The 19,864-nt window shown below is 38.2% G+C and overlaps 2 protein-coding genes across 2 annotated transcripts in view; both read left to right on the top strand.

Moving 5' to 3' along the window:
• The window catches only part of LOC306879751 (enhancer of rudimentary homolog), a 1,222,178-nt gene that overhangs the window by 833,533 nt on the left and 368,781 nt on the right, over positions 1-19,864 (top strand). The window lies entirely within an intron of this gene.
• Positions 414-19,562, top strand: LOC306880556 (ras-related protein Rab-32-like). Its single transcript, XM_079434156.1, has 3 exons — positions 414-961; positions 13,777-14,054; positions 18,519-19,562. Exons 1-3 carry the CDS (start codon positions 748-750, stop codon positions 18,666-18,668), a joined length of 642 nt encoding a protein of 213 aa, XP_079290282.1. The 5' UTR covers positions 414-747; the 3' UTR covers positions 18,669-19,562.

Raw genomic sequence — 19,864 nt, 5'->3', positions numbered from 1 at the left:
TAACCTGTTTACATTGTCAAACTTCAAAATGAGGAAAATGCTTTTTTTTTGCCAGGACAAATCATGCTGTAAAATAAATATTTTATATCTAATGCTGTCTTTTGTTTTTCACCACTTTTAGAATTATGCCCTTTTTATCTTTATTTTATGAACTGTAAATACAAGTGGGTTTTTAATACACTATTAAGAACAGTTTAGTATCAGTTTAGTTTTATTATGGCATGGTATCATTATCTTTAATATCTCCGAAATTAGATTTTAATGTGTTGCTTAATAAGAGCATCATTCTCTAACCCCACATCACTATAAAAGCGAGTTATTCATATTGTAAGCACTCTAATGGTTTTTATTTAATCTTCGTGTTAGTTTCTGTCTGCTTTTGATCACACCAAATATGATGTTGCGCAATCTTTGCATTCGCTCAGGAACCGCACATGTTGAAACTCAAACTCTTTTATTTAACTTCCACGACTCACCAGACCGCAGCGCGTGAGTGTGCGTGTGTGCTATATTTCTTTGACCCTAAAGCTCAAGCGGGTGAAAAGCAAAGCAATCCAATCGAGGCGTGATATTTCCGGGTCCTATGACTTATCAGGTGCTTGTCCGGTGGGAGGAGAGGGAGCGTGTGCTTTCCTTATTCACGTCCTCGAACCCAAAACACTTCTCAAAACTGTGTGAGGGAGTAGAGGGGAAGTGGTTGCTCAAAGTTGCCAAAACTTTCCTCTCTCATAACTGACATTTGGCAGCATGGCAGGCGGGTCTGTGTCGGAGTGTAAGGAGCATTTGTTTAAAGTTTTGGTAATCGGGGAACTCGGTGTGGGAAAGACGAGCATCATAAAGCGATATGTGCACCAACTCTTTTCGCAACACTACAGAGCGACCATAGGAGTGGATTTTGCGCTCAAAGTCCTCAACTGGGACAGCAAAACACTAGTGCGGCTACAGCTATGGGACATCGCAGGTAAGGACGAGTAACGTAAATGGAAATGTCTTAAATCTAGGTTTCATCTAATAAACCTACAGACACAGTTTGAAGTGTTTTATATTGTACATGGCCACCCGTTTAAGGTTTTTTCTTCATTGTCTTGACATTAAATAAGCCTCCAGGCAGGCACAAGGTAGCACATGACTCTTGATGTAATGTTGTGCTTGATGGCAATTCAGAGTTCATTCATTCCGAGTATCGGTTCCTTTGAACAGTTCGTTTCAAAGAATCGTGAACAAATTCACTTTTCTTTTTTTCTTTTTTTTTATTAACAAACAAATTACATGTATATAACAAACATTATACATGATGTAAACAATTATAGAGGGGCTGTCTACTAATACAGATTTATACAAAAATATTAAAGCGTTTACAAACTTTCAACATTTTAGTTGCCTTTTGTTTCATAGAAAATCGTATAATATAAAAAAAGTAAAGTCGTGACGTATTGTCAAGTATGGTGACCCATACTCGAAATTGGTGCTCTGCGTTTAACCCATCCAAGTGCACACACACAGCAGTGAGTAGTGAACAAATGCACACACACACACCGTGAACACACACCCGGAGCAGTGGGCAGCCATGCTGCGGCGCCCGGGGAGCAGTTGGGGGTTCGGTGCCTTGCTCAAGGGCACCTCAGTCGTGGTATTGAGGGTGGAGAGAGCGCTGGACATTCCCTCCCCCCATCTACAATTCCTGCCGGCCGGGGGCTCGAACTCGCAACCTTTCGATTACGAGTCCGACTCTCTAACCATTAGGCCACGACTTCCCCAAATATCAATATAATGCTCCATTTCCTTCCTAAAAGAAAAAAAAAAAAATTTTTTTGCTGGAGAACTTATATTTGTGAATATGAAATTTTGCATATAAAAGAATAAGATTTATCATGTAAACGTGATTGTGCTTTTCTCTGCTACTCTCTGAGATACCAAATAATACATATTTCCGAAACAAAACAAAATAACTGTCAATGTTTTGTACAATAAAATCACAGACATTTTGCCAAAATGTTTTTACAAAGGGGCAATGCCAAAACAAATGTACCATATTCAACTTTTCTTGTCCAGTAAATCATGACGCGATTCCGTCATCGCGTGGTATCCTGACATAGCATCCGAGTAACCGTTTCAGTAAAGACGATAAATAAAATATTATATCTGCATTTTTTAAATTTCAATTAAGTTATTAAAAACCTAAAATGTAAAGGATAGTTTAATTTAATGTGTCCAATTTGATTGTTCAAAACAAGCCAAATAATTTGCATATAGGCTACATTAAACTCAACATTTAGGCTTACTATTGTTATCGCTTGGTTGAAAAAGTTAAATTAAAACGTACTTTCTTCCTAAGCCTGTTACAACTGTCAATCAGCTGTAAATATATTTTCAGATTTTATTTATAAAAAATTTTTACCACCACATTTTAAGACAAATGCTTTTACGATCAGTCCACTCGAATCATTAGGTTCAAAAGATATGTTCATCGGAATCGTTCAAGTGATTTAAACCATTTTAATATTTTAAATTAATTTAAAATTCCTTGACTCAAAAACCGCCAGGACAGATTCAATCAGGTTTGTGAACGAATCGTTCAGAGTGTACCGATTCAATTGTATCATTAAAAAGATCCGACTCGATCAACGATTCGGACTTTGATTCCAGATCTGCTCCCGGTTAGGCACACCAAGGCTGCTTAAAATGAAACAGGGCAATCCTGGCTATTATGACCTTTAAATAACCGTAAAAGAAAAAAAAATCAAGCCCAGAATAAGTGTGAGTCCTAGCTTACTGTGATCACGTTAGCGAACATAATTACTAACGCAATGTAGGTCATGTTGTGAGACTAGAGAGGGAGGGGATATGCTTCATGCCACTATTATGACCCCGTGAGCTGCCTATCTAGACATAATAGGGGCTAGAACGAGTTAACGTTTTGTCTCAGTAAGCAGCTCATTGGGTTTTGAGACGCAGCCTAAACATAAACAAGTTTACTAACTAGTCTGCAAGTTATTAAATTCCACATATGAGTTATCTTTGTTGATTCGGCGGCACAAACAGACCTACAGTACAATATCACTGCTATGTAACTAAACGTGCTTTAGTGAAAAGGGAAGTGAAATCACGGATCAACCGAAACCTTGACATGACTTTATGGAATGCAAGCAAGTCATAGAATAAGAAAGCAATCTCTTTTTGAGATTTTTCTTTCTTTTTCTCTTGTGAGGTAACAGATAATGAGAGAGAATTGTGTAACTGCACTAGCCTTCACTTGCTTATAAAATCACATTGGACAGATTGCCTGGCGCTCCACGTGAAAAAGGAACACAGCTCTTATAACACTGCTCGTGGACTTTTCATGCACTTCACATACTGTACATCTAGGCTACACAACTGGAATATACCACAGCTGTTCTGTTGTTCTTTGTTTAATATGCAATAAAAAAATTCCCTACCCATACAAGACACAGTCATACATTTAACCCTGTAAAGCCTGACATGAAATAATAGTGATAGCCTATTTTTTAAAAATGTTATTCTCTCTCTCTCTCTATATATATTATTTTATTTGATACGTCAGGCTTTAATAGCCCATACTGTATGATATGATGAGGAAAAAGGAGCTCAAAGAAAAAACAATTTTATCCAGAGACCCAATTTGACTGATGTACAAATAAACGTTCCTCAAAAGTCTGTTGTATAATATTTGATACATGCAATTTAACATGATTTTTCTTAAACAAAAAGTATATGGATAATCAAGTAAATCTATGTTGGTCCAGTCCAGTAAATGTTCATCTTTAAATATTAATAACAACATAAAACTTATATTGTTATAAATATAAAATATTAAAGATTTCACAGCAAAACTAGGCATGTACCACAACCTGAAGGTGGACATTTTTATAATTACACTAGAAGGCCTTTTACTTGCTTAACAAGTATCTATCAATCAGTAACTATCAGTCAGAAGGTGGAAAGCATGTAGAAGATTGATTGCAACAGGTTTTACAACAGTTGATAATTAAGAGTCCTTTCAAATTCACGTATCAAATATGATCTAGTAAGATTTTTAGGGATAATAAAGTACTTTATAATTTAGAATGACTCAGCATTTTCACACTATAGTGCTTGTGAGACATTGGAGAGCTGTCTGTAATCTATTCACACGCTCTCTCTTCTCATTGCTGCACTGCTGCTGTCATTAGAGGTAGACCCACATTGCAATCTCTATATTTCCCCGAAGACCGATTATGTCTTTCCACTGCAGTATTCCTCGAGCACAATAGGACCATGGAGGCATGTGTAATTCAATACACTGTACCAACTGTCCACAGCAAACAAATGGACAACTTTAGTTTTCAATTTAATTTCAGTGTCATGTGCATCAGCTTCCTGTGAAATTGAATCGTGAGGATTTGTATGGCTGGGATGGTTTATAGGTCTAAACAATTATATATCCCCTTATACCTTACCTACCCTGCATCCTAAACTATGTACTCTGCCGTGATACAAGTATTTTCAAATTGAAATATATCTCTGATGTGCTCTTTGAAGCCATGTTTCTTTAATAGATGTAATGAATGTTAGTGTGGCACAACTTCACTGTTACTGGGACACAATGCAGAGACAAAACATCTGTTCTTGGTTACACACGAGACACTAACATTCATGAAACTGACATACAGCAGATAAAATGTACATGATTTAATTATCTGTATTTAATGCCAAGCCAACCAGCTTCATTTCTGCTCATCTTAGAATATGAGGAACTTTTTTTTTGGAAAAGTGATAGCTTTTTACTTCAGGAAATTTCCAAATATGTTTTTTTATCGCAAAATTACCTGGACATTGAAGTTGTTCACTAAACATTTAGACATTTTGAGTACAAAGTGCAAATATGAACAATTACAGGCTGTACAGTCTGGGGTGGGAAAAAAACTTTTTTTTTTTTTTTTTTTTTAAAGGAAGTGGAGATTAAATCTTAAAAAAGAGGTATATTTCATGTAAAAAAAAATATAGCAAATTAAAAATGCATACATTTCTGTAAAAAGCATAAAACAAAATTGTAAAACATAGAATGGCAAAAAAATGTACAGTCTTCAACCAAAGAGTTATAAACTTTATTTATAGCCTTTAAAAGACATTAACCTGTCTAGTTTCATTTCTGTATCTCAGATCCTGAGGCAAAGTTATTGTAAATAAGACACTTTATTATATTTTATTTTTTGATAGTTCATAAAAGTTTTTCATAGCAAATTTTCTTAAATTATCTGTAAAATTACCTGTACCAGTCGTTCACTAATTATTTGGACATTGAGTATGAAGTCCAAGCAATTATGAAAAATTAATACAGGCCCTATAGGAAAAAAACACATTACATTTTAACATTACTATATATACTTAAAAACACATTATTTTATAGGAAATGGAGATTAAATGAATGAGATTAGGTACATTATATATTTAATAAAATGTACGGCAAATAAAACACTAAGTATATTTCTGTTAAAAAAAAAGAAAAGTATAAAACATTTAAACCCTAGAGTGCCAAACAAATATACAGTATCTCTAGCCTAAAAGCTAGTTTTTAGCATGTTTAGAGGATTGAGTGGCAGTGTTTCATCAGCCGTGGATTGTCCTTCATTTAGTCTCCAGTGTTCCTTTAAAATTGCTTTCTCATTCAGCCTTTTATTCTCTCGCCTCAGTCTTGGTTTTCACAGTGAGCTGCAAGGACAACGTCAATGAAGTGTGAATTACAGGGGTTGCATTCTTTCAGTCGGTATGTGGGTGCATGTGTGAATGTGTCTGGAGAACAGCTGGAATATTGTACTGTTCTGTGTGTTGTACCATATCAATGATGTGCAATTAAAAAACACAAGCATCTCAACTGTTCACTTTGACATCCTGGCCCAGTTCCCAAAGCTAGTCCAGACCTGTATCATCCTGGATAAAGTTGATCAAAGTCTGCCCCATTTACGCATTTACTTCTACACCGCTAATTAACCCTGCTAATCATGCACATAATTGGTAGCTCAGTGGTACTAATCAATTGCGCTGTTTTTCTATACCCACACCGACTGGCGATTATGATAATGACCCTGAATTGGATGACTGTAATCAAGGCCTTCTTCAAATACGTATGTGTCGGACCCTGACTGAAGCCAGGGGCTCACCCGCCTACCTTGGCCCAGAATAGCAGTGCTCCACCGGGGCTGTAAATGTTTTTTCATTTAAAGAAAGTCTTAACCTTGTGCCAAGGATTGGGATGACATCTTAGAGCAGCAGTGCATCATCTATCCATCGTTCTAACTTTCTATCTATCTATCTGTCTGTTGTTCTGTCTGTCTGTGTGTCGTTCTGTCTGTCTGTTGTTCTGTCTGTCTGTCGTTCTGTTTATCTATCGTTCTGTCTGTCGTTCTATCTATCTATCTATCTATCTATCTATCTATCTATCTATCTATCTATCTATCTATCTATCTATCTATCTATCTGTCTGTCTGTCTGTCTGTCTGTCTGTCTGTCTGTCTGTCTGTCTGTCTGTCTGTCTGTCTGTCTGTCTGTCTGTCTGTCTGTCTGTCTGTCTGTCTGTCTGTCTGTCTGTCGTTCTGTCGTTCTGTCTATCTATCGTTATGTCTATCTATCTATCGTTATGTCTATCTAGCGATCGATCGTTCGTTCACCCCAGTGTCGTGAAGCCTCTGTCTCTGGTCATTAGCTGTACTGTTGGTTAGGGATGTAACAGTGGCCCAAAGCGTCTGAAGTGTGTTGATGTTCCACGAAGCACCAAAAAAATATGCAGCTGGCTTCTCTGGTTTGGATTGTTGCCATAGCAACACACCCACAAGATTGTTATCTTGATAAAGGCCATGCAGGAGAAACTTCAGGTTGCCATGGCTATGGACAGATAGTATCCCTGTCTCCCTACACCACCACCCTCTCTTTTCTCTCACTGTCTCAAGCTTTTAAGTGATCTTCTTTTCAGGATCACCATAATTCACATTAGCAGTCATATTTAGAAGTATACAGATTTGTTGTGACGTTTAACCAAGAAATTAAACAAAAGGGTACTTTAAAATAATAAACAATGCTGCTGGTCACGTTACTGTAATACTTTGAACGTTACAGCATGTGGGTCAAAGACATGACACTCTTTTTTTGTCGTATACATTAATTAATTAAAAAATGCACTAAAAATTAAAAATGCAATGATAGTAACTTTAATACATATATTTTATGATAGGCATGTTCTTAACTTCTGAACTTTTTACTTTGAAAAATTTAACTTTATCCCAGTATATTGCAAGCTGTTTCCTAGAGATGTCAGTTATCTATGACTGATTGAATTTCTGTTCCACGTATGATTTCTCATTGAACTGATATATTGTATTAAAGCCAGTGCCACTTGGTGTGGTTTCAAAAGGAAGTAACATAAACTGCTATCAGAACTAGTCACTGAATAAAGTGACTTCTGTGTCATTAAGACTCACTCATTGTCAAAACAGTTCATTGTTAGTCATTTCTTTTAAATCATTAGCCGCTATTGACCTCTCAAAATGTTGATCGCCCGTCTCTATTGCCGTCATGCAGTCAAAGCTTTTGTTTACCTCGGGTCCCTTTTTGCTGTTGAGAAATTGTCAGTTTGTGTTGTGCTATATTTGCACATGCTACAGGCAGGTTGACGTCCCGCCAATTCTTTTGTGAGTTGTAAAGACAAGTCCATTGATTGGTGATAAATGGAGATTGATTCTTGACATTGTTTCCCCAGGAGGGAGAATGAGGTCTCCCACCACACAATTATTGACACCATCATTCCTGACCCTCTCATTCTCTGCATGAACAATTTGAAGCATCTACATTATTGATCAGAAGCACTCAGAAAATGACAAAATAATAAAAATGACCTAAAACCTCTCCATCACTGTACCTCACCTGTCAAAAAAGGCCTTTATTAAAAAAAAAAGTGCAGATCTCTTGTGGTTTTTCTGCACAACAAGCCCTGGTTTGTCAACCACTGTAATCATCATCAATTGTAATGTAGTAAAGGTTTGATCACATAGGAGAAGCACAGACTTTTGCCTAAGTGACTCTTGTTGCTAATTCAAGACACATTTTACAGAACATTCATGGATACACGGTAGGAACTGGATATTTCCATAAACATTTCCATGATTTTTTTAGTAAAATGTGTTCATAAAGTGGTAAAAACTGATTTCAACAGGATCTGGAATTCATTAGGATGTTGAAAAAAAAAGCTTTTTATACAATCTGCCATTTTCCTTAAAAAAATTATATTACAGCACACACACATTATATATGTATGTGTGTGTGTGTGTGTGTGTGTGTGTGTATGTATGTATATATATATATATATATATATATATATATATATATATATATATATATATATATATATATATATATATATTGTGACGAGTCGGCTGCCTCCCCCCTGTCCATCATCACCACCCCGTCCCGTATTCGCCGCCCTTCACCAAGCTCCCGACGGGAGTGGGTGTGTGAGAGAGGAGGGGCGCTGAAACAGCCAGGGCTGGCGGCGTGTGATGAGGCGCACCTGACGTGAATAGAGCCTCATCACCGCCGCCGTTTAAACGCCGAGCGCGCCTCTCCTCGAGAGACCGGTCTCTTCCCCGTGCATGCACGCTGGTGTCCTCGTGGGTCCAGGAAAGGGAGCATAGAGGGAACTACCCGCCGCCGCCAGAGACGCGAGCGGCCGGACCCGCAGTCCGGCCGACACCGCAGCCGCGATACGGCCGTCGGGCGAGGACGCCGGGCCGTGGAATCCCGTCGAGCACCCGGGGATCAAGGAGTTGGACGAAGCCGCCACAGAAGCCGCCGTCACCCGCGCCCCGGGACCTCCAGACGGGAGCGCGTGCGGCCGCCGGACTCCGCCCCTTACCTGGACCCTTCCCTCCTGAACACTGCCTTCCTTCACGAGCCCCGCAGCACAACGAGGACACCAGATCCCTGTTTATTTTGGACACTTTTCCCCCTTTGGACACTTTATTTTAATGTTTTGTTTAATAAAAACCTCTCCTAGGCTTGACGCCACGCCCACTGTGTCTGTCGTTGGCTCCTCCCGCCACAGTGGTGGAGAATGCGGGCAGGCGGAGCCTAGACAGCGCAGTTGGGCAACATCTGATGACGTCATCCCCTCTTGCTCGCATGAAGCCGTAGAGCCCGTACGGGGACGGAGGAAGGACGGGGACAGCCTCCCAGCCACCAGTGGGGTAAGTGACGTTTTGTCTTTGTCATCATTACCCCGTGGTTGGTTGAGGCTGTCAACTAAAACCCGCTTTCTCTGTCCCGGTTCCAGTGCGGTGCGAGAGGGAGCGTTGCCCGGAGAGGAATCCCTGCCCCGCCCACTCCGACCGCTGGAGCCTGGTTGAGGAAGGTAGCACTCCTGCGTGGGCGGCGACCCTAGGACGGGGATGTCGCTTGGGGGGGGGGAATGTGACGAGTCGGCTGCCTCCCCCCTGTCCATCATCACCACCCCGTCCCGTATTCGCCGCCCTTCACCAGGCTCCCGACGGGAGTGGGTGTGTGAGAGAGGAGGGGCGCTGAAACAGCCAGGGCTGGCGGCGTGTGATGAGGCGCACCTGACGTGAATAGAGCCTCATCACCGCCGCCGTTTAAACGCCGAGCGCGCCTCTCCTCAAGAGACCGGTCTCTTCCCCGTGCATGCACGCTGGTGTCCTCGTGGGTCCAGGAAAGGGAGCGTAGAGGGAACTACCCGCAGTCCGGCCGACACCGCAGCCGCGATACGGCCGTCGGGCAAGGACGCCGGGCCGTGGAATCCCGTCGAGCACCCGGGGATCAAGGAGTTGGACGAAGCCGCCACAGAAGCCGCCGTCACCCGCGCCCCGGGACCTCCAGACGGGAACGCGTGCGGCCGCCGGACTCCGCCCCTTACCTGGACCCTTCCCTCCTGAACACTGCCTTTCTTCACGAGCCCCGCAGCACAACGAGGACACCAGATCCCTGTTTATTTTGGACACTTTTCCCCCTTTGGACACTTTATTTTAATGTTTTGTTTAATAAAAACCTCTCCTAGGCTTGACGCCACGCCCACTGTGTCTGTCGTTGGCTCCTCCCGCCACTATATATATATATATATATATATATATGTATGTATATGTATACATACATGCATACATACAGTGGTGTGAAAAAGTGTTGGTTCCCTTCCTGATTTTATTTTTTTGCATGTTTGTCACACTTTAATGTTTCAGATCATCAAAATTTAAATATTAATCAAAGTTAACACAAGTAAACACAACATGCAGTTTTTGAATGAAGTTTTTTTATTATGAAGGGAAAACAAAATCCAAACCCACATGGCCCTGTGTGAAAAAGTGCTTGCCCCCTAAACCTAATAACTGGTTGGGCCACCCTTAGCAGCAACAACTGCAATCAAGCATTTGGGATAACTTGCAATGAGTTTGTTACAGTGCTGTGGAGGTATTTTGGCCCACTCATCTTGGCAGAATTGTTGTAATTCAGCCACATTGGAGGGTTTTCGAGCATGAACCACCTTTTTAAGGTCATGCCACAGCATCTCAATAGGATTCAGATCAGGACTTTGACTAGGCCACTCCAAAGTCTTCATTTTGTTTTTCTTCAGCCATTCAGAGGTGGATTTGCTGGTGTGTTTTGGATCATTGTCCTGCTGCAGAACCCAAGTTCGCTTCAGCTTGATAAACCACAGTTATGTTTTAACAGCGAGGGAGAGAGGGGGGGGGGCAAACACTTTTTCACACAGGGCCATGTGGGTTTGGATTTTGTTTTCCCCATTTAAAAACTGCATGTTGTGTTTACTTGTGTTATCTTTGATTAATATTTAAATTAGTTTGATCTGAAACATTAAAGTGTGACAAACATGCAATAAAATAAAAAATCAGGAAGGGGGCCAACACTTTTTCACACCACTGTGTGTGTGTGTGTGTGTGTGTGTGTATATACATATGGTTTGTTTTCAGATCAGGCCCATCAGGTCTTCTTACCTATAAAGAAAGTATAAGTCTTTATAAGCATAACTTCACTACAAATTGTTTTCACAATCAAAGAAAAAGTGCATTTCTTTGAATTTCACAAACTAGATTAATGCAAAAATGTATTTATTGGCTTCTTCATTTTAGTACAATTTCACACGCCCCTCATGGAGCCATGGACCAGGGAAAGCACCTTTCATTGTGAAACTATTACATCACACTGGCTTTTTCTCAGTTAATACAAGACTACTCCATTTGCCTTTTTCATGTAAACACACAGAGAACCATTAATTCTAAGAAAATACCAGTTCACAACAGCATGCACAGCATATTGTGGCGTAAAGTATTGATCAAGGGTACAATTCTGGCTCTTCACATGCTGTTTCTAGAAACTAAAAGCATTTCTGAGATTTTCTTTCTTGACTTGCTCTGTGACAGCTGGCCCAGCGCACCAAATGTGTTCACGAGTTCGTATGTGGCTGGTCTCTGGGTATTCAGTATCTTTAATTCGTCAGAGCGAGTTTTTAAAAAGATTTTTAGGGCTGTGTGCCCAAAATGGACCAGGAGCCAAGAATTAGGTTCTGTCTACTTGTGTGTCAGCCCTCCCGTGTGTTCACCTGAGGTTAAATGGTCTAAATTTAGTCCCGCAATCAAGAGCAATTAGCTGCTGAGAGACCTAAGGAGCTTTTTGCATGTGAAGTGCGTAGCTGAACGAGCGAAGATAATGGAGCTGAGACCGTTGGGGGGGTGAAATGTGCTCCATGTTTCAATGCTGATCACTGGAAACCTAATATAGACATCTGAAGGTCTACACGCTATAACCCTATTGTATTGAATGCAGCAGTAGAGAGCAGGGTTGGACTGGGACAAAAATTTGGCCAGTTAAAAATCCAGTTTATGTGGCCCACATGTTCCTCTGTAAATGTTTTGAGGGCTTATTGGGACCTTTAAATTTAGATAAATAAATAAACACCACAAATCTATAACAGCAGATATTACTGAATATGATGCAGTTAGTTAACTATATTAATATTACTGATTTTGGTTGGGATGCAGTAAAGTATATTTACTGCAATAAGTAGATTACTTATTAAATTACTTCAGTGACTGCCAAAATGAGCGAGCCATTGAATCATCCACTCAACTTTCTCAGTTTTTGCTGGTCGAGCAAGAATAAACAGTAGCTGGAAATATTGTGTTTAGAAAATAAGTTACTCAATATTAACTTATTGCTTTTTATTGAATAGTTCCTGACACACTTAGAGTCATACTGTTGGCTGTTAATATAACCATAACAGGCTGTGATGACCAGACATGATGTTTGGAAAAACAGCATTCTCCATTGCATCATATTGCTTGGATATGCTGTATATTTCCATTCAAGAATAGCTAGAAATTTAAAGTAACTTCCACAATACTGATTAAATTAATGTTACATACTCCATGCTGTTTGTACACAGAGAAATGTCAATATCCTTCAGCCCATTGGCATAGAAGCGAAATATGTGAATCTTCCATCTTTCTTATCACAAACACACAGGCATTGCCTCACTGCACTTCCCCAGCTTCTCTCACTCTCCGAAGAAAGGGTGAGAGAGTGAAGAACAAAGCAATGTCAGGCATTACAGACAGGCCTGTGATCACAGTCTTCCTCTGTCTGAACTCTGATCTTAGAGAGTGGTTGGGCTCTGACTTAACTGCTGCATAAACACTAAGACTAGAGCGTTCTAGACTTATGAAACTGCTCTGAAGTCTTTTTGTTCCTGTGGGAAACAGCACACTGCAACAAGTCACGGATCTGGTTCTGAGGGGTCTAGGTTACTTGATGCTACGTGTTCACAACTCACTTTTGAAAAATAGCTTAGCATACCACAAAAAATATACCAATTAAATGCAGCATTGCTCAGAAGCCTTCAGTTAATTTTGCTATTGTAGAAATGCATCATTATTTACGCTTACTTGTGTTGTGTGAATATATGTGTAGATACTTACTGTGTGTGTAGAAGTGAACTATCCCTTTACAATTCCCTTATTTTGGATGTCATATGTGACTGGAATTTAAAGTATGTAACAATTACATGCCTTACTGTGTTGCATCAAAAACGAGGTCAAGCTCAGTTTTTTCCTTTTTAAGCTAGTCAGAATAAATGGCAGGTTCAAAAACTATTTCTTTTTTCCATTCTTAATTTTTAATTTGATCTCTTCCGTAACCGCTTCCCTCAACATGATGTTTTGTACATTAAAAAAAAGTATATACTGTAAATGCTTGATGTATTCTCTTTATTTTTACATGAAGGCAGTAAATGTAATGACATAAGCGAGTGTGGTGAATTTAGGTGAGAGGGATATGAGAGGGGTGTGTGCACTGAGTCTTTGATGTGCTATTAGCAACTACCGCTGGGTGAATCTTTCACTCCACTCTTCCTTTTTTCTGTCCATCTAGCTTTCAAAGATTTTGCGCTGTGCTGGGCTTTATCCCTCCCAGGCAAGATGAACTATGAGACTGAGCAGCACATCTCAGACTGATTGTGACCAGAATCAGTCAGACTTTACGTACTGTGGGCTGGAACACGAGAGCACAGTATTGCAGTGATTAACATAAACCTGCTTTAATTAGCAACCACATGCTCTCATTAACTCCCATTATAAAAATGTATAAAAACATGTTAGGAATTTCAACTGGTTGAATTAAAATTCAAATGAAATGCTTGTTACATATTTTGTTGACCTCTCTATCACTCATAATAATTGTGCTTGTATTATATGTTTGTCTCATGTTTAGGTCAAGAGCGGTTTGGGAACATGACCAGAGTTTACTATAAGGAGGCAGTGGGTGCATTTGTTGTTTTCGACATTACTCGAGGCTCTACGTTCGAGGCCGTTTCAAAATGGAAGCATGATTTGGACAGCAAGGTGAAACTGGCCAATGGCAATCCCATCCCTTCTGTCCTTCTCGCCAATAAATGTGACCAGAAGAAAGATGGATCGAACAATTCCTCAGTTATGGACAACTTCTGCAAGGAGGCTGGGTTTTTGGGCTGGTTTGAAACATCAGCTAAGGTAATATAAGCTCATTCTGTGTTCACTTAGCCACTTAAATGTCTGTTTGTGCTTGGTCAAACTGAAGGAGAACTTGTCACGAGACATTTTTGCTAAGAATAGAAGCTTCTTACTACACCTTTCCTCTCTAATCAGCTCAGACGACCATGAAAGCTGCCATATTAGATCAAGTATTTAAAATGGCTGACATTCTCCATGGTATTAAGGCCAAAACGGCACCACTGCGGCAGTCTTAAGAACATTAGCCACTCCTCCTGCCTGAATCACCAGACGTACGTCAAATGTGCAGTGTGTAACTTATCACGTGAAGCAGCGGGATGTATGGGATTTTTGTGGGAGAAATTTTTCATCTCAGCTTGAATTGCTGAAACTTTTCCCACTGATTTAAAATGTAGTACTAGTAGCACAATGTTTAGTAGTACATTGGCTAAAACTTGAATGTCAAATTTTATTGCTACAGCTATGTTTACACATTGACCGAGTGCATTGCAATATATATTATTTTGATTTATTTGTTAATTGTATTTATATTAATTAATTATTTTTAAGTTATTTTTTTATTATATTACCATTCAAAACTTTGGAGTAATTTAAATTGAAAGTAGAGTCATTGGAGTAATTTTTATTTGAAATAAATTCATACTTTTATTCAGCAAAGATGCACCGAATTCTTCAAAAATGGCAATAGAGATGTATTATTTAATGTTTTAAATAAATGCTGTTCTTTTGAACTTTCCATTCATCAAAGAATCCTGGGAAAAATGTATCACAGTTTTCACAAAAAATATTAAGCAGCACAACCGTTTTCAAGAGTGATAATAAGAAATGTTTCTTGAGCACTAAATTATTTAAACTTTACATTTTAAATTATAATAATATTTCAGAATATAACCGTTGTTTTGTATTTTTGATCAAATAAATGCAACTTTGGTAAACATAAGAGACTACAAACATTAAAACATCTAACTGGCCACAAACTGAACAGTAGTGTATTTTTGCTTTTTGGCTCAATAATAGCAATAATGCATTATGAGCTGCAGTGTACATCAGTAAAATATTTTTTGCTACTAATTTATTTTTAATTATTCAATTTGTTGTTATTATTATTTATATTATTATTATTATTATTATTATTATTCATTTATATTACTTATTCAACTATATTTAACTATTATTATTTATGCCCTTGTGTTTGTGATGTTATTTTTCTTAGTGCCAGCAGTATGCTGATTTTCACATGGTTTTTATTACAAATGGTTGTCATTCCCGACTAAGATCCATAGTCACATATTTTGCAGTATCAGCGGAATCTTAAAAAAGCTGCAAAAGATAATGAAATATGTGTGTTTAGAGTTTTACATCAGCAGTTTCTTTGATATATTTTGCACATTAATCTCTTTCCTATATTACATTTGAGGGATGCTAGGTGAATCTGGATAAATTGTTGGATAAAGAGAAATACTCTGGTATGAGAGAAGGAAGAAAAGAGGAACAGGAAGGAGGAGAAGGAAATGTCTGTTTGTTAATTCCGGGGAGTACAGTGTCTTGAAGAGTGTGTGATTGTGTAGGTTTAAACTCCCTGTTAAATTGTACCCCTTGAAATGCATTTTCAAGTCACATGTTTTGGCCTTAAATATATGTTTACTGTGTCTTGCTATTTAAAAAGTGTTTGTTCGGTTTCTGTCGGTAGCAGTGTCTGGTCTTAACTGTTTAACAGAAGGTGTCTCATCAGTCAGTCTGCATAAGCACATGTTTCTGAAATGGATCTCTTCATTAGGGACTCAAGTGCACAGGTGTCTGGCAGGGAGTTCTGGCACCTGTCGTGTGTAAATGTGTGTGTGTTTGTGCACGTGCATGTTTGTGTATGGTAAATGTGTCTGCTCTTATCTATTGGGACCTCCTTGTGTTCAATCAAGCCTCTACGCTGACTGATCTAAAGATCGTTTCTGTCTCTCTCTTTTTTTTATCTCTTACTATTGCTCCTCTCCTAGTGGACCACATGTATATTTTGTTTTTGCACCTTGCCCCACTTTTTTGAACAAATGACTATTGTAGAAAATTTGGAAGACCATTAAACCTTGGAAAAAAATATAAATAAATAAATGCATACATACATATACATATACATATACATATATATATATACATATACATATATAGTATAGGAACTATACAGATATAGTTCTAGGAACTAGATTTTCTTTAAAATACGCTATTAAGGCTTCTGGAGTCGTTTTTGTGAGAGAATTTTACTTCCGCATCTGAAACGCGCCAAAACCAGAAGTGATGCACCAAGATGCAGCCAAGAGAGCAGGACAGGCCAGGATTAGATAGAACAACGGTCAGAGAAGACATATTGAGTTGATGTGAGGAGAACAGGGCAGGTGTTTGGTGAGAGATCAGTGTTAGCTTACAGATATACACACGTTAGCTAATGTAATCAGGCAATAGCAATGCTAGTATTGATACTACCAGTAATAGAAACTAATAAGCGTTGATCAGGCATGTCACACTCGTTAATATCCGACACTAACGTTACGTGATAGTGGTTTCTTATCACCGCAGGAGAGAGAGATAAACACGTTTTTGATTCATAGGTGCTTGTGTGGGAAATGCAAGGAAAGCATAGACCTCTCCAGGCCAGCAGACACATGTTTTAGGGCAGAAATAATTTATTACTCTAAGCTAAATACTTGTATACATGCATAAATACATTGTTAAAGATTTTAATATTAAAACGGTCTGAATAATTTTGATTCTTAATTACAAGTTAACTCTATTTAGGTCATGACTACCTATAAGTAACACTTTTTGATGCCATTGGTATAACACAATCAATAATGACAGCATACAGACAAGTTGTCCGCTGGGCCTATGGTGCATGTGTTGTGTCAGCCATTAGAAGATAGTTTACAGAGGAAGGAGGACTTTATAAAGGTTTTGAATGGCCCCATTTTGTTGACAATCAATAAAAAATAAAATCACAATCAAGCAGATCTGCATTTATGGTTAATTAAATTCAGTTTTATTTATACAGCACTAAATCATAAATATTATTTCGTAGCACTGTTAATACCCAACTCAAAACACAACATTTCAACTGTTAACATACATACATACATATATATATATATATATATATATATATATATATATATATATATATATATATATATATATATATATATATATATTATATGTGTGTATATGTATATATATGTATATGTGTATATGTATATATATATATATATATATATATATATATATATATATATATATATATATATATATATATATATATATATATACTTTACTTACTTTTGTCATTTAGCAGACGCTTTTGTCCAAAGCGACTTACAAATAAGAAAAAGTAACTAAAACTAAAAAGTTACAACTCTATAAATACTATCTACCCACATATTTAAGAAAATAAAGAAATTAAATAAAATTAACACATGCATATAACAACAACATTTCAATAATAAACATATCAATGAAAAAATTAAATAAAAAGCTACTACTATCCCTTGCCGGTGTCCAAGTAAGTAAGTAAAAGTATATATATATGTATGTATATGTATGTAGATGTACCAAACATATACTGTACTACCAAAAGAAAGCACAGAACACTTTCTGAAAGTCATGCCTCAAAAAGTTTCATGATGCTCTTAACTAGCTTGAAAATTCAAGTTATTTACACTTCTCACTGCAAGCAAATAGTGTTCCATAGGCCATGTATTAGCATTGTTGATTATCTTGTTTTTCTTGCCCACTGCTGGACATCAGTTATCTCATAGAAACTGTCATTGTCACTCAGCATGGCCGTGCCACATGTATTGTGTTAAGTACTCTAGGTGAATGACAAATACAGATGGCTGGCTTTTGTTTAACCTTTCTGTTTTCTGCCCTTTTCCTCAAATCTGTCTCATTCCCACTTTATTGCTTTGAAGCCACAGACTGCTGAGGGATAGAGGGATGTAAATGGAAAGACAGTGAATTGTCTCGAAAGAGCGATGAGAAGAGAGGCGTTGTGTAGGCGGGTGCCATCAATCCAGCTTCATGCTGAAGTACCTCTCAAAGCTTCAATAAGCACTCAGTTTAGCTTAACAAGTTAGGTCTATTGACCGTTCTGTAAATGATCTCAATATTCTGGAAAAGTTCCAGTGTCGTTCTAAACCTGTATGACTTAGTTTCTTCTGCAGAGCACAAAGAAAGATATTTTGAAGTATGTCTGTGTTTTTTGTCGATACAATGAAAATCACCGAGGTCCATTGATATTTGGACACAGCTGTCTTTCATTGTATGTTCAAAAACAGTTTAAGAGACAACAAAATGTTGTCTTTTATGTTATGGAGAAGAAAGAAACTGTTCCAAACTTACAAGTACAAAGTACAAGTTTGGAACAACATGAGGAATGCTTGTCGGGTGAACTATCCCTTTAACATTTGACTCTGTTCATTGCAGGAGAACATCAAAGTTGATGAGGCTGCCCGGTTCCTGGTGGAGAACATCCTTCTCAATGATAAAGGTCTTCCATATGAAGAGAGCAATGGTGACAAGATTAAACTGGACCAACAAACAGTGCCTGCTGAGAGCAAGTCAGGTTGTTGCTAGTTTGGATGCTCTTGTGTATCCCATCATCTGACGTGGAAAGGAGGCCAAGGACCGAGCTCAACAAATCCCCCAATCCCACCTCATCCCAACCCCCTGCCACGGATCACAGCATAACCAGGGGTCAACAGTTTGTGCTCTAAAAGGGGAGAAGACATCACTGCCAGATGATCAGATGAAAACATCTTTCTGATGCTTTTAATGACCATTTTTTCTCTCACTCTTGTTCTGTGCCATGTGTGTCCTTTTAATAGCGTCAAGCAAGTTACTTCAGTGTGTGCTTGTTGTAATATTGCTTAAAACTAATGAAACTAAATGGGTGTCATAGGACCAGGCAAATACCAGTAAAAGTTCTTAGCTGAAATTAAATTATACTAATGCCTTTGTCACAGAGGGTGAGCTGTTTTAATACATTCTGGACAATTTGTATCTGCTGCTGGGAATTGCCACCCTAAATTTTTGCAGGAAAAGTTCTCAAGATGTCACTTTATGGCAAAATAGTACATATTCCCAGGGCATTTATTCTGTCGTGAAGATCTAACCATCACTCTTGAAGCTCTTACCACAAAATAATTTGATAAAGAAAAATTAAGTAAATAAAAGAATATGAATTGTCCTCTAATGGGAGATCTGTAAGAATCATGTGCTTAAGCATGTATATTTGTGGTTCAGAGAGTAAGATCATGTTGGTTTTCCTCAGGCTTGTACATGTTAATGTTAAAATGTGTTCATTAATTGTTTTTTAATTGGTATTCAATGAGGGATCTGAGCATTTGCTCTGTCCATGGCTTTATTTTAGAATTACCTGAAGGCAAATATACATTTTAATATGCTGGAACAAGTTTGTAAACGTGTTTGTTGAAGTAACAATGACAGAATAAAACTTTTTAAACCGTTCATAGTCTATTCTTGTGTAATCTCAATGAATATGTGAGAGGATGTCGTAAAATTTGAAATTCTAACAAAAGCTTCATTATAATCTAATTATGATAATATGAAATGACACTAGATTTTTATGCAGTAGTTATCGGTTGTCTTTCAAAGCTGCATGAGAATTCAGAGTACTATTAAAATCCTGGATTCAGTGCAGGTGAAACATTGCCGTAGGTCATTTTAAGATGGAGGATGAGCTGTGTATAATGGGAAAAGGGGACAGAATCAGCTATGCTTTAATACAATAGCAGGTGCTGTAGATGTGT

This window comes from Barbus barbus, assembly GCF_936440315.1.
Source record: "Barbus barbus genome assembly, chromosome: 14".
NCBI lineage: Eukaryota > Metazoa > Chordata > Actinopteri > Cypriniformes > Cyprinidae > Barbus > Barbus barbus.
Note: the sequence above shows the minus strand (reverse complement) of the source record. Positions and strands in the feature narration are given on the sequence as shown.

Excerpts from the sequence above, each read along its gene's own strand:
- LOC306880556 (XM_079434156.1), top strand. The coding sequence starts at position 748 with ATGGCAGGCGGGTCTGTGTCGGAGTGTAAGGAGCATTTGTTTAAAGTT. Across the intron at positions 962-13,776 it reads ACAGCTATGGGACATCGCAG|GTCAAGAGCGGTTTGGGAAC; the intron begins GTAAGGACGAGT and ends TCTCATGTTTAG. Across the intron at positions 14,055-18,518 it reads GGTTTGAAACATCAGCTAAG|GAGAACATCAAAGTTGATGA; the intron begins GTAATATAAGCT and ends TGTTCATTGCAG.